The sequence below is a fragment of the Mustela erminea genome, chromosome 1, assembly GCF_009829155.1.
Source record: "Mustela erminea isolate mMusErm1 chromosome 1, mMusErm1.Pri, whole genome shotgun sequence".
NCBI lineage: Eukaryota > Metazoa > Chordata > Mammalia > Carnivora > Mustelidae > Mustela > Mustela erminea.
In genome coordinates, this window is record NC_045614.1 from 94,022,057 (window position 1) to 94,037,283 (window position 15,227).

A 15,227-nucleotide genomic window follows, 5' to 3' on the forward strand; every position below is an offset into this window, starting at 1 on the left:
GAAACAACAGATGTTGGTGAGAATGTGGAGAAAGGGACGTCTTACACTGCTGGTGGGAATGCAAGCTGGTGCAGCCACTCTGGAAACAGTAGGGAGGCTCCTCAAAAAATTAAAAATAGCGCCACTGGACAACCCAGCAATTGCACTACTATTTATCCAAAAGATATAAATATAATGATTCGAAGGGGACACATTCACCCCAGTGTTTGCAGCAACGATAGCAAAAATATGAGAAGAACCCAGATGGCCATCAACAGATGAATGGATTAAGAAGCTGTGGGTGTGTGTGTGTGTGTGTGTGTGTGTAGGGAGAGAGAGAGAAAGGAGTATTCTTCAGCCATCAGAAAGAGTGGAATTTTGCCATTTCCAACAAGGTGGATGGAACTAGAGGATATTATGCTAAGTGAAATAAGTTAGAGAAAGATAAATACCATATGATTGCATTCCTATGTGGAATTAACAAACAAAACAGACAAACATAGGGGAAAGGAACAAAAAATAAAATAAAATGAAAACAGAGAGGGAGGCAAACCATTAGAGACTCTTAACTATAGGGAACAAACTGAGGGATGCTGGAGGATAGTTGGGTAGCAGGATGGGGTAACTGGGTGATGGGCTAAGGAGGCACATGAAGTAATGAGCACAGGCTGTTGTATACAACTGATGAATAACTGAATACTACCTTTGAAACTAATAATACAGTATTTTAAGTAAACTAAATTTAAACAAAAAAAATTTTTTTAAAAAGGAAATATGGGTGGACATGATGACATAGATTATTATGACAATTGTAGTGTAAATGTGCTTTATCTTGCTGTTAGTGCATGAGTTATTATCATACAGTTGGCAAAATCTGAGTATTTCTCTTTAATGTGTTATCTGAGATCAAGATACTGCAATTACAAAATACTACTAAATTCGTGAAGAACAAAATTAGGCTGTGGATATAGTAAGTAAATGAGTTTCTGTAATATCACACACAGTAACCCCATTCAGTCCTGTTAACCATACTCTTCCTTGTTGAAATGTGGAATAAAATAGGGGCAACTGGGTGGCTCAGTCAGTTAAGTGTCTGATACTTGATTCTGGCTCAGGTCATGATCTCAGGGTCATGGGATCAAGCCCCATGTAAGGCTCTGTGCTCAGCACAAAGTCTGCTTAGGATTCTCTCTCTCCCTCGCCCTTTGGCCCTCCTCCTGCTTGTGCTCTCTTTCTCTAAATAAGTAAATAAATAAAATCAATCTTCATATATATATTTATTTCCTAGTAAAAATACAGGTTACTATTTGTCATATCTGGGACATCCGGGTGGCTCAGTTGGTTAAGCATCTACCTTCAGCTCAGATCATGATCCCAGGAACCTGGGATGGGGTCCAGCATCGGATTCCTTTGACCGGGGGGTGCCTGCTTCTCCCTCTGCCTGACATTTCCCATGCTTGTGCGTGTGCTCTCTCTCTCTCTCTGGCAAATAAACAAAAACTTCTAAAAAAAAATCTTTAAAAAATATTTTTCACATCTATTCAAAATGGATGAAAAGAAAAGACCTACGCACAATCAAGTTTAATGTCACAAGATGACAGAATTTATAAGAAATTAGCAAAGAATACAACAAGGTAAGTATCTCTGAGTTATGGGTGAAGGTTGGAGTTCTAAGAGGGGATATGGGGTTTTTATCTTTCTTGAAGTATGTTAGGGTGAGTCCTTTCTGCAGCCAGTGAAGAGACATTCATATCCTACCTAATTATGCTGAAAACAGCACAACATCTACATATATTTTCTAAGATTATCCATGCCAGATCACCCTTTGTCTTGCTTCAACTAATGCAGAACCTCAAAGAACTATAACTACTGAAAAACAGTTCCCTTCACCAATCACAACTTATGTTTTTGTTCTGTTTACTGAACAGTAAATTTGTATTCCTAATATTTTGTTACAGAACTCCAGGAGGAAAATCAACAGATACATGAAGTGTTACTGCTACAAATTTAGTCTTCAATGTCATTAACAATCCTTTTAAATATCCTAGATTGGCTTACTCTTATTTCTTTAAAATCAATTCCAAATCGTTCACAACTCTCCTCATTTATATTCATGCCTGCCAAAAATTCTAGCACTGTCTCCAGGTTAAGAAATCCTGTACTAGGATCAAAGGTCCTCACCAGAGGGAAACAAATCTCCTTTATCCTCCTACCTCAAAGGCTTAGGACCAAAGCCTATCAAGTAAGGAATTATATCAACATGTACATAATTTTCTTCAGCAGTTTGAAAAGAAATTTTAAAAATTTTTTGGTCGTGGGGGAAAGGATTCTGCTTTACATATGATTAAAGTTAGGATACATAGTAAGAAATTGTACAACCACAGTCGATCCAAATTTATGGTAATGGTGGTAAAAAAGGTAATAAAACTAGTAGAAAACACCAAATTACATGTATTTAAACAGTTATAAACAGTAACACAAATATATACAAGTATGTACATAAAGGCCATTTTTCCTAAAAATGAGTTCATAAAACTATTATATTGATATATATAATCAAACACATACATACAGATAGTAACAGTCATATCTTTACTTACTTGATCAGCCCTTGAACATCTGTATAAAAGATGATATAACTGGATGATGCCTTTGGAAGATTAGAGGGTATCATGAAGAAAATTAGTAATATCTGAAACACCCAAGTTAAAGCCACAGCTTGACATCAACAAGGACTGTAACAATACAGCAATGTATTTTTCCTAAAGCTAAACATGTGAAAAACAGTAGTTACCTCTGGATATAACTGAATAGAGACTATGAAAATTCCTAAGTAGAGTTCCTAGCTTCCTTGAGGACTACAGTTCTAGGCAGTCAATGCTCTTATCCTAGCACTAATCAGCAGCTTTTATCGTGTACTGTCTTCTGAAAAAATTAAAATATGTACCACATCTCTTTGCTCTAATTATCTAAAAGTAACTGTGGCGTGCAAATCTGTGTTCTCCTTTCCACAGTATGTACTAAAATGGGAAAGCAAGTACCCAGCCATGGACCACATTACCCAGATCACCTTAGTATGCAGTAAATTCCCATCAATGGAATGTAAACAAAGGAGCCAAAAGCTTCTAAGAGGTAAGTACTGCTCCATTCTCTCTCCCCTTCCACCCAATGAATGCAAACAACACTGAGGCTCTAGAGGAAAAAAGGACCAGGTAAATGGAAGGAGCATGATCCCTGAATCATATGAAAGGAAGATGGGTACCACTAATTCTGGTACAGATTGGTTAGACAATAAGAAATTAATGTCTATCATGATAAGCCACTGTATTTGAAATTTAATTTTTATAGCTACTCTATGTAGCTGCTAGAATTTTTGAGAACAGGTTAAAACATTCACAAAGTTAATTTCAGAGAGACACTGTAATTATGTAAAAACCTCAAACAAAGCAAGCCCAAAACCCACTTCTAAGTAAATACTAACATATCATTTGAGGATTTTCAAGTAACTATGCAATGAAATGAGCAGTTTATATCTTCTGTCCTAAAACATTCCGTATATTCTATATATTACTTTTCATTCTAAGAAAGTGGAAGAAATCAGGGCTAAAGTGTTTTTTAAAAACTTAATAATTCAAATACTATATAATCAAACACAAAAAACCTGGGAGAAATGAAGTTTATGTTTAGAACTTCCTTACTCTTCTCAAATTAGGCATTAAGCTGACTGTGAAATATCCTGGACCAGTTCCTAATCTCAATTTAAAATATGTATATGATGAGACGTAAAGGAGTTTAAAGGTAATTCAGTTAAATCATTAAAAGGAATCAAAAATGACTACTGTATAAAAATATAATCATTTCTACCAAAAATCATGGCTATAAAATCTGAACATTTCTAAAGATCAAATTAAGATACAATTCTAAGGTATGTGCCTTGGTTTGATAATATCCTGACTGATACAACTATCTCTTTCATTCAATTAGTATTTGTAAAGTTCTATTTATTTTACCTGCTTCTTATGTACATCCTCCTTGAGGATCAAAATAAACCAAGCTGTTTAAGTTGGGGGGGGGCGCATAATCTGACACAAATTCAACTCTTTCTTTTGCCTTATGTTTTCTTCATATTTTATTAAATTCCATTAAATCTGTTATATTAAGAAAGTCCCCCAAATTGCCAAACACCAAACATGTACAAACATTTTTACATAATAAGACATTACTAATATCAACTATAATAAGGGTGGGGTAAAAAAAAATACTAACAGTTTCTGCATAGTCTGCTCTTTAAAAAAAAAAAAGGTGTTTAGGCCACTAAAGTAAGATTCCCTTTAAGCGAGAAGCACATTTGGTGGTGGTGTAACAGAGAGTAATATGGCTATCATGCAAGTCCAAACAAAGCCAAATTTTCTGCTCACCAATAAGGCTACAATGAACTAGTAGATAGTTCAGGATTAAGCTGTTAATCTTTCCTCTGTAATGAGATATAGCCAATAAAAGTAACTTAAACTCAAAAAGGATAAACACTCTTCCTCACCTAATTTCATTTAAGCCTTCAAAAGGTATTCTATCATTTTTAAATGATCCTGGACATCACCTTAGCTTTTTATTTTAAACATAAAGATACCATTCAATAAAAACCTCTTGTGTCTACCTTTACTTTAGAGTCAGATTACATTTCTCTGGACCAAGAGGAAAAAGGAACATTAGAATAATACTTCAAAAGAGGAGGGGACATAAAGGCAGAAAGAAAGATGGTCCTGGGACCACAACTCTTCAGATGGAGGAGACGGGGAGAGGGAAGAATGGTAGAGGAGTACCTGCCTTGGGCCAAGAATCATGTTTTAGCATGAAGTGGTCCTGAGTCTTATCCTCTTACCTACCCCCAAAGGGGACCTATGCTGGACTATATATTTAACTCCCCAATCCTTGATTGATTCCTTGATTTCCAAGGAAATCCATTCAATTCCTTGAATCCTTCCCCTTCTTCTTACTGATCGTGATCACCAGGATTTCAATGTTACCAACAATGACCACTAGGACCACCACAATGACAACACTGGGGCTAGTTGTTAAATGTCCATGGTGGGTGGGAGTGGATTTCTTATCCATGTAAAAATTACTAGCAGGGGATGACCTACACAGAAGTGCATACTGGGAAGGCTATCATCCTGGGAGATATCCCTAACCCCCCTTTTAAAATAGGCAGAGCTAGCTAGCATCAAGGATCTTCCAAGAGGTGTTCTACTATTGCTTAATATAGAGAGTTAGCTGCCTATAGTGTACCACCAGCCTGTGCATTGGAATATGATCAAGTCACAGTCACAAAAGAGCCACTACAGCTCAGCTTCCCAGTCTGAGTTTAAAAAGCAAAGGCATTTTGGTAGTGATGCTTTTGCAACAAGAGTGTTGTGCTGTAGGATCAGGTCTTCATTTTCCAAATCATGGATGCCCATCAAGTTCATCCACCAGCACAGGAACATTTGGTTGTACCAGTGGGCCTTCAACTACCATTTCTGTCACATTTGGGGTTGTACAGGTTATCAATGTCAACAAACATACACTTGGCTAGGTATTACCAGGCTCTAGCCACTCTTGTGGCCACCCTTACATGCCTTTATCTTAGGAACTAAGAGCTCCAGAATGGAGTGTTCACCTCAAGAGCACAGTGCCTGGCACCAATAGAGCTCCTCCCCTTCCACTCCCACCCCTAAACGATCAACTCATTCATGGGACATGTGAAATATATGTGACTGACTGTCACCATTAGTCCAGACTCCCCACCAGGGTCAGAACAGAGGAATGAGAACTGGCAGGATAGAAAGATACTCATAGGGCTTTGAAAGGACCCAAGCTCTGTCTGCTGCATGGATGAGTGTCTACAACTGTGCTGCCTACAGCTTCTTCCTTTTCATGTACAAAATTAATTTCTGAGTGACACCGAAATACACAGCTGTTGAAGTTGTGATTATGTACATTCTGACTGTTAAAAAATTAACAATTTCAATTACTTGACAACTGCCTGTCACCATGGAAAAGATTACATGATCTATGCTATTCTAGGAGAAATAAACTTCAGTCTTGTTTAAACACCTACTATTTAGTTGTCTACTTCAGCTAAACTTAATCTAGATGTTTGCTAAATTTAAATTTTTCGTTATGTTAAAAATCAGAATAAATGTTTTAGTATTTTATTTAGTATTTATTTTATTATGTACAGGATTTTAAATCCTGTACACCCAAAATCTTACACTGTAGTGGATGCAGCTATAAAGACATATTTCTTGCATTACACTCAGATGTTGATTAGTTCTACTCAAGTATTTATATCTGCTCAATTCTGTAAAGTTTTACTCCACACTCCTCATCTTCATTTTATTACTTCCCATTATTTCCTATCTTTGTAATATTCATTTGTCAATGATATACTTGTTCTCTCCCCTAATATCTCCTTAGAATTTTCACAATTACTCATACATCTTAGACATTCTTCAGCCATTTTAATACTTAGTAAACCTTTTAAGCTTTGCAATGAGTATGTAGAAATTCAAATGTTAGTATGAAAGACTTTTATCCATTTTATCAATGACGTAGTAATGTATGTAATTTCTGACAAGTCATAATATGAGTTCAAACACAAGTTAACATGTGATATTTAAATAAAGTCACAGGTGCTTTTTCACTTTCTTTGCTGTAGTCACAGTAAAATGCACCCAGCTAAATCTTGAGGAAGAATTCCTCTGTATTTTATATATTGAGATTTGGCAACAACCCCATTTGTAAGCTAGGGACTAGAAGAAATCAATGTCCCTTAAAAGTTCAAGTTTTCTTTACAAAGAACAAAGCTTCCTCTCTAAGGAAGAGAGAATGACTCATCACAGACTATCCTATCCTCTAAGATACCTCTATCTTTTTCCAATCATTAAAAGGACAAAACCAGTTTTCCCTTCAGAGTCACCTGTCAAAAGCCAAAAGAAGACTAAATTCTGTCATTAGATATACCTCATTTATGCTCTAATTCCAATCTCTAGTCACAGAACGTATTATTAGTAGTAGCATACTAAGACAATTAGTATTAATTATTGCTTTGTGATGGCATATTAACAGATTATTTGATCACTATCGAGGTTTTCCTTTCCCTCCCATGATTAGATAGTTGATGAATCCAAGTGATCAGGGAAGTTTAGTTCATCTACTATCTCTTACACCTAAACCAATGCCTGACACAATAGGCTTTTAATGAATTTTTGAATGAATAAACTATAATCCAACTTTTTCAGTCAATACCTGAGGGTACAAAATTCAAATGCCAATGATTAGTTCATTTAAATGCTTACTAAGCCCATAACTACAACAATAAAAGTTAGATTAAGTAAGTAACATGAATGTTCCAAAATTCAACATGTATTCCATGTCATATATCTGAAAGTCAAAATGTCCAAACCAAATTATTTCCATATCCATCCTCCAACACCAATGCTCATGCAAAATTTTCTTTTGGTGAACATCACCAAGTCAAACTAGCAATGAGCTTAGATTCCTTCCTTTTATCTTTCAGAATCACTTCATAGCCTTAGTATTTGTAGACTCTGTCATTTCATCTTGATACTCTATAAAATTAAACATGTGTTTCTTCCCAATTGGATCAGTAAAAAACTAAATCAGTGAAAGAAGTCTGATTCCAAATCATTACAACCTCCAAATCATTATCTAAACTGCACCCAGAAAAGTATTTCTAAAAATGCTAATTAATACTTATCTAATACTCATCCAATACTAATACTCATCTTTTCCTTCTAAAATGCCATCAATTTCACAAAAAGGTCTTCTATAGTAAATATGTTTATAAAATGACTATATCCCTTCCCCTTTCAAGAGAAAGAAAATGTGAAGCCTTTGGTAAGATTTGTATTAAAGAACCTGAGTGCTTTTATTAAACATCCTACAATTATTTATGGCTCTTTTTGTCTTTCTTCCCTATCAGAACACTCAATGTTCACAATATAACCTTACTCTGAGCTCTGTTTTTACTACAGTATCATATGCCCTCTACAGAAAAAGGTATAGATCTCATCTTTGTATGTCTTGTTTCTACAGTAAGAAATGCTTCACTGCTGCTTAGCTAATTCCCACTCATCTTTCAAGTCTCAGTTCAAGTTTTATCTATTCAGCAAGCCTTCCATGACCCTGTTCTCTAGACAGGCCTAAGTGAATTTTTCATGTTTTCAACCCACCCTGTATATCTTCCTACTAAAGTATTCTACAACATCTGTTTCCCATGAGACTATATTCCATGAGGACAGAACTGTGGTTTTAGTTCTGAATATAAAGCCTCTGATTATAGGAGATGCATAAGCACCTATTTTAGCTAGTGAATGGACTCTTTACAATTCTGACAGGGAGAAAAGACAAGACAGAAAGCCATAAATAGTTGTAGGAATCAACGGTTTGTGGGATGCTCAAAAAACAAGAAATCAGGTACTTTAATACAAAACTTATCAAAGCCTTCACATTTTGTACCTTTCCAAAGGGGAAGGGATGTAGTCATTTTCCAAACATACTGACTAAAGACTTCATTTGGGGAAGCATTTCAGAAACACCTATCTGTCTCTACTTCAGATAATAAACTAAATAAGACAGACAAGGTAAAGAGCACCCAGCTTCAATAACACTTAATATTTTACAACCAAACTTGTTTCTTTTTGCTCCTTTTTCAGTTTTCATTGTCGTACCCCACATAGCCCTCTCTGATCCCATTCTCTAAGTAAACAATATCATAAACTTGATTTCAAGTTATCTTATGTATTTATACTTAAGTGGTACAATGTATTATGTATCATTCTGAAGCTTGCTTTGTCCTTTAAACTGCATTCCTGAAATAGACTCCTAACAGTATTTAAAGCTCTAGTTCATGCAATTTCAATCACTACAGAAAATTTAAGTGTTTCATTATACCACATTAATCAATTATCTTATTCATACACGTTTAGGCTCTTCCTTATTTTGTTGCTATTATAAACAAAACAAATAAAAATTATTCTATTTGCCTCCTTATATACACGAAAATTTCTCTAGAGGTTACATCTAGGAACTGAATTGCTTTTCTTCAAAGTATTCTCAGTAAAAAAAAAAGAAAGAAAGAAAGAAAGAAAAAAGAAAAACAACAAAGGAAAAAAAAACAAAGGTCACTTTCACAACGTAGGCATTCATTAACTATTTACCAAATGAATGAAAACTGGACAGGTCAATTTTTCTTAATACTGCCAAACTTTTTTCCGAAGGGGTTAGAACAAATTTGTACTCCCAATAGTTGGAAACCTACAGTCTTACTGACTTAGTATCATAAACCTTTTTTAAGATTTTATTTGTTTATTTGACAGAGAGATCACAAGTAGGCAGAGAAGCAGGCAGAGGGGAGGGGGAAAGCAGGTTCCCTGCTGAGCAGAGGGCCCAATACAGAGCTCCATCCCAGGAACCTGAGATCATGACCTGAACCTAAGGCAGAGGCTTTAACCCACTGAGCCACCCAAGTGCCCCTCATCCACCATTTTAATGTTATTCACTCTGATGAGTGAGACACAGTATTTTACAGTGTTAGAGCCAAAATTTTATTATTTCATCTTTAGCACTTTATTTGCATGGGCTCTTATCTCCTATTACATTGTTCTAATAGACTATTACAGAGGGCTGATTGTTTTTTTAAGGTTGATTTTCCTTTTAATGTCTATTTTCTCTATGGAATTTTGCAGAACACTTTTATTGGTTCTAATAGTTTATATCCTGAAAATTCCACAAAGACAATTATATATTCTGTAAATATGGATAATTTTGTTATCTTCCTTACCAAACAAAGGAATTTTCCGCTTGTTCCTAATTCACCAAGAGTACTGTTCATCACAATTATCACCTAAACTCTATCAAATAATTTTTCTAAACACTTCACATAATTTCAGATAAGGATAGGTTTTCCCCCTACCGTAACATGACTATCTGGTATATTATAGTAAAATATTTGTTAATAGTAAACTATCCCTGGATAGTAAACCTCCTTTATCCAGATAAAAACCTCTAGGTCTTAAAAATGTATTGACCCCAATCGCTAATATTTTTATTTAGCTGACCTTTTTTACAATTTCTTTCTCTTTGTAATTTCCATTTCTACTTTAATTATCCCTTTCCTCCTAATTACTCTTCTTTCTTCCTAATTTAGGTTGCTCTTTTTCTAGTTTCTACTGCTTTTGCTAATACTAATATATTTAAGACTTGTATTTATCCAAGTAGTGCTTTAGCTAGCCCCAGTATTTTTACTAACAGTACTTTCACTAACATTCACATATCAACCCTGTGTATTTCCTCTTTATCACATTATAAAAGGACCTTCTGATACTTTTAAGTATAATTCAGAAGAGGAATTTATTTTGTGTATTTCAACATCATTTCAACTATCACTATGGTCAGACAATAGGATCAAGTATTCCTTGATGAAATATTTTAAGACTTTCTTTTAACCTTCCATGTTCTATAGTTATACTCTACTATTAAAACCTAGGTAATTATCTTCACTTACCTGCTCACTTCTGAGAACAAACTCGGGATCTGAGGAAATATGCCTGAGAAAATTTTCCAAAATTATCTCTTCAAAACAATGTTTCTTCTATTCCCTTTGATATCTTCCTCTGACATATTTTAGAACGCCTCAATCCATACCAAACTCATGCAATTGCTCTTTCATAATTACTTCTTTATTTCTTTGGACTACATTCTAAATGAATGCCTAATGGCTGTCAAGTCTTAAATTCTCCCTTTGATGACATCTACTATAGCTTCTTTCCCTCAGTAGAACAAATTTATTAAATTTATCCCCCTTTTTGGTACCAGATACAATTTCTTCTTTCATCTCTCTGGCACCTTAAATATGCTATTTCTTTCTTTTATTATTCATCCCTCCCCGTCTAAAATTTTGTGATTATCTCTGCTTATCCTGTCACTCCATTGCAGAACTAGATCATATAATGCAGGTTTAGAACTTCTTGCTCTAAGATAATATTTTGAATTTTTATAGACACAGTCACCAACTTAGTTAAGCAGACATCTCAGTTCAAGTCCTGGTTTTAAGACTATGCCTGTCTTCTCCCTTTGATTTCCCACAAATGAGATTTTAGATTAAGTTATTATCCAAACAAGGACCCTCTTGAGTATTAACAGAGTCTCCATTAATAACTACATTTAAAAAAAGCATAAACTGGGAGTCTCAAAGGTAACCTGAGATATATGATCACCCTAGACATAAGCTTCAGCCAATGCAGCAGTGATCAGTGGCTTTCTTTAGTCTCCTTTACAAGCATGGAGACTAATATTAGGCCCTGGCTTCATGTAGGTATAAGCCTGACTCTATTCCTCTATGTTTCATGAAACAGTTTCAGCCTTTTTTAAAAAAATTTTTTTAAAGATTTATTTATTTAGTTATTTGACAGAGAGAGAGATAGAGAGAGAGAGAGAGAGAGGGAACACAAGTACGGAGAGTGGGACAGGGAGAAGCAGACCTCCTGCCGACCAGGGAGCCCAATGTGGGACTCGATCCTAGGACCCTGGGATCATGACCTGAGCCAAAGGCAGATGCTTAATGACCAAGCCACCCAGGTGCCCAGTTTTAGTACTTTTAACATACAAGAAGCAAATTCTTGCCTACAAGTACCTGCTTCTCTATGCTAAACCCAATCCTCTTCATCACTGTAGATTATCTTAGACTTTAAACACATAAAGATTTAGTTTCTGTATTCTTTTTTAGTGTCTGTCTTTTTTAGTTCTCTTTAATAGTGTCTGTATTCTCTTTTTAATATTTTATTCTTACTTTATGTTTGAAATGAGGAGGTAATAAACAGTGAGATTAGTGTGCCACCTTCAATAAAAGAAACACCAATTTTTTAAACATGCATTCCCTTTACTCAGCAACTACTTTCAGGAATTTATGTTACAAAATCATTCCCACATACACATTTTAGATGGATATCTGAATATTCAAAGAAGTGCTATTTTTAATAGAATAAAACTAATCTAGTTTACATGAATAGTAAATTAGTTTTAGTAGTGTAGTTTATATCTTACTTCTTTTAAGAACAAAGGAGCTCAAGTAAAAATTATACAAATAAGTTATGGCCGAGACATGTTACGAAACAATATAAAGGTAATGTCACAGGAAAAATGCCCATAATAGAATGCTCAATGAAAAAAATATATATACAGAAGTTTGTAGATGTGAATATATATAGGAAACAAAAATGCACACGACTAACAAAAAATTATAGTGAAGCAGAAAATGTCTGGGGCACAAGAATAGAGAAAAACAGAAGAATAGTGAGAAAAAGTTGAAAAGGTGGATTAAAACCAAATAACGGAAAGCACTAGGGGCTGAACTACTTATTTTAACCTTTCACAAAATGTGAATTCAAAAGAATTTAAGAATTTAAGCAAGGAGTGACAGTATGAAATAGCATTCGGGAAGACTAATCTGAATGAAGAATAGAGAATACAGTGGATGAAAAAGAAAAAACTTCTATTAGTCACTGTTTTGTTTCAAATACTATACTAGATTTTGTTCATATTAAAGATATTTTTCATATTTTTAAAAAGCTGGATTGAGGGTGCCTGGGTGGCTCAGTGGGTTAAAGCCTCTGCCTTCAGCTCAGTTCATGATCTCAGGGTCCTGGGATCAACCCGCAACAGGCTCTCTGGTCAGCAGGGAGCCTGCTCCTGCCCTCCTCTCTGCTTGCCTCTCTGACTATTTGTGATCTCTCTCCCTCTGTCAAATAAATAAAATCTTAAAAAATAAAAAAAGCTGGATTAAGCTTTAATACAGTATACATTAAAATTATTTTTATATACACAAATATCTTACAAAAACATTTTACATGAAAAAAAATGAAAGCGAAGTACTGAAACGCAGTGTTTAAATTTATACATAAAAATAAATTTCCTTGGGGTTCCTGAGTGGCTCAGTTGGTTAAGTGTCTGACCCTTGGTTTCAGACCAAGTCATGATCTCAGGATCCTGGGATCAAGTCCCATAGTTGGCTGTGCACTCAGCAGGCAGTCTGCTTGAGGATTCTCTTCCTCGGTCCCTCCCTGGGCTCACACTAGCATGCTCTCTTTCTCTCTCTCTAAAATAAATAAATCCTTTAAAAATATAATAAAATAATGGTAAGACATAAATTTTCTTCAATTTTCTGCTTGTGTTTCCACTTAAGTGTGGAAAACCATAAAGTAGACCTCAAAAATAAGATACTTATAACTTGGTAACAATTTTTCTACTAAAGTATAATAAGGAAACTATCCAGCTTTGTGGCTAAGGGTCATTATTTTAAAATCATATTTATGTAATTTACAGTCTGTCCACTGCTTCAAATAACTGGAAATTTCTATTTCTTTTACCATTGGCATCATCACACTGCCCCACCTCTCCTCCCACACAAATTCCAAGATCCCTGAACATATCAATCTGTTAACATACAAAAAAAGCAGTAAAAGCTAAACTCCCTTAAGAAATGCAAAAGGAAATACAGGTTAAAAAATGAAAATTTCTAAAAGTAAACCTGTTTCACAAATTACATTAATTTTAAAGAAACTAAAAAGGAACTATCAAAAATGAGCAAATAAATAGAGAATGCAAATATCTGACTTTTATCAATCATTGGTGATCAAAGAAATGCACATTAGAATAATAAATTAAGGGGTGCCTGGGTGATGCAGTCTGTTGAGCCTCCAATTCTTAGTTTCGGCTCAGGTGGTAATCTCAGAACTGTGACATCAAGAGCTGAGTCGGGCTACATGATCAGTGTGGAGTCTGCTTGGATTTCTCTTTCACTCTCCTGCTGATCGTCCCCCACCCAATAAATAAATAAATAAATCATAAATAAATAAATAAATAAATAAATAAATGTGATTTTTCGGTTTATAATTGATTCCTAACTATAAAGTATCCAGTTGCTAGGCACACTTCTAGTGAAAGACAGACTAGTGAAATTTTTTGGAGAGTAATATATTTATGTATCACAAAGTTAAGAAATACCCTTTCACCAAAAAATTTTGCCCTAGTGTATTTTTTTTTATTAAGGATATTATTTCATTTATTTGACAGATAGAGATAGTAAGAGACAGAAAACACAACCAGGGAGAGCTGGTGAGAGAGAAGCAAAGCGGGGCTCGATCCCAGGACACTGACATCACCACCTGAAGTGAAGGCAGACACTTACCAACTGAGTCACTGAAGTGCCCCTAACTCTAGTGTTTTAAAATGAAAAAAAGAGGTAAAGAGGTAAACATGAATAATGAATAAACTCTGTAACAGTGAAAAAATGAAAAGATACACTGAAAGAACAGTAAAATAACTGTGATTTATCCTTATAGCCAATTAGTAAGAAGCCAATAATTATATGCTCTTACAGAATATTTAATAATGTTTGTTAAGTGAATGAGGAGAGAGAAGAGAGAATAGGAAGGTTATAAAAGATCACATACACACACCAAATAACTGTGAGTATTAACTGCGGTTATTCCTAGCTCACTACTTAAGAATCCTTTTTTTATACCCTTTCGTCTTTGAAATATTCTTCAGTACACATATGTTACTTATAGTAAGTCAGATTCTAAAAATATATAGTAAGGCAATAAAAATTCTCTCAGGCAGCTATTATATACAAGTCACTTAACTCAGTACGCTGTAATCTAAAGTGCATTTTACCATTAAACAAAATGTCTTTCCTGATGTAACTACGTAAAACAAAGAAAAATTTTAAAGATAAACTTCATTATACAATCAGCAAAAATATGTAAATGTCACTTAAAAGGTTCCACATAGATTACTGACAGTACTGCTTTGTAAATAAAACAAAAACACTTAAAATTTACCTGCATTGCACTTTTCCCCAATTTCACCACTTCAAATAGTGTGACAGGCTCCCCTTCACCATTCTGTTGGGGGTGCCCATTTGCTCTTCCACGGCCCGCTCCTCTAATGGTAGCTTCAATTCTACTCTTCTCTCCTGGAGATTTTCGAGGTTTCTTATTTGTAGACTGAATAAAAAGATGAGGAAAAAATTAAATTAAATAAGGGGTACACTTTGCTTTATGCAGAATACCATAATTATGTTTCATCCTGTGGAAAGTACTTAGCACTACTACAGGTTAAGAGATTTAATTTCTGACCAAAGGAAGCTTCACAATTTGTTTTCAGTAATAATTGCAAAGCAAAGT

General features: G+C 34.8%; 1 protein-coding gene across 2 annotated transcripts in view; it reads right to left on the reverse strand.

The window, feature by feature from the left end:
- STAG1 (stromal antigen 1) overlaps window positions 1–15,227 on the reverse strand; it is a 434,712-nt gene that overhangs the window by 263,969 nt on the left and 155,516 nt on the right. For both annotated transcript variants that reach the window (XM_032333876.1, XM_032333865.1), the window contains one exon: window positions 14,883–15,047. In XM_032333876.1, the coding sequence (XP_032189767.1) occupies window positions 14,883–15,047 (165 nt within the window). The remainder of the gene's footprint in view (window positions 1–14,882; window positions 15,048–15,227) is intronic.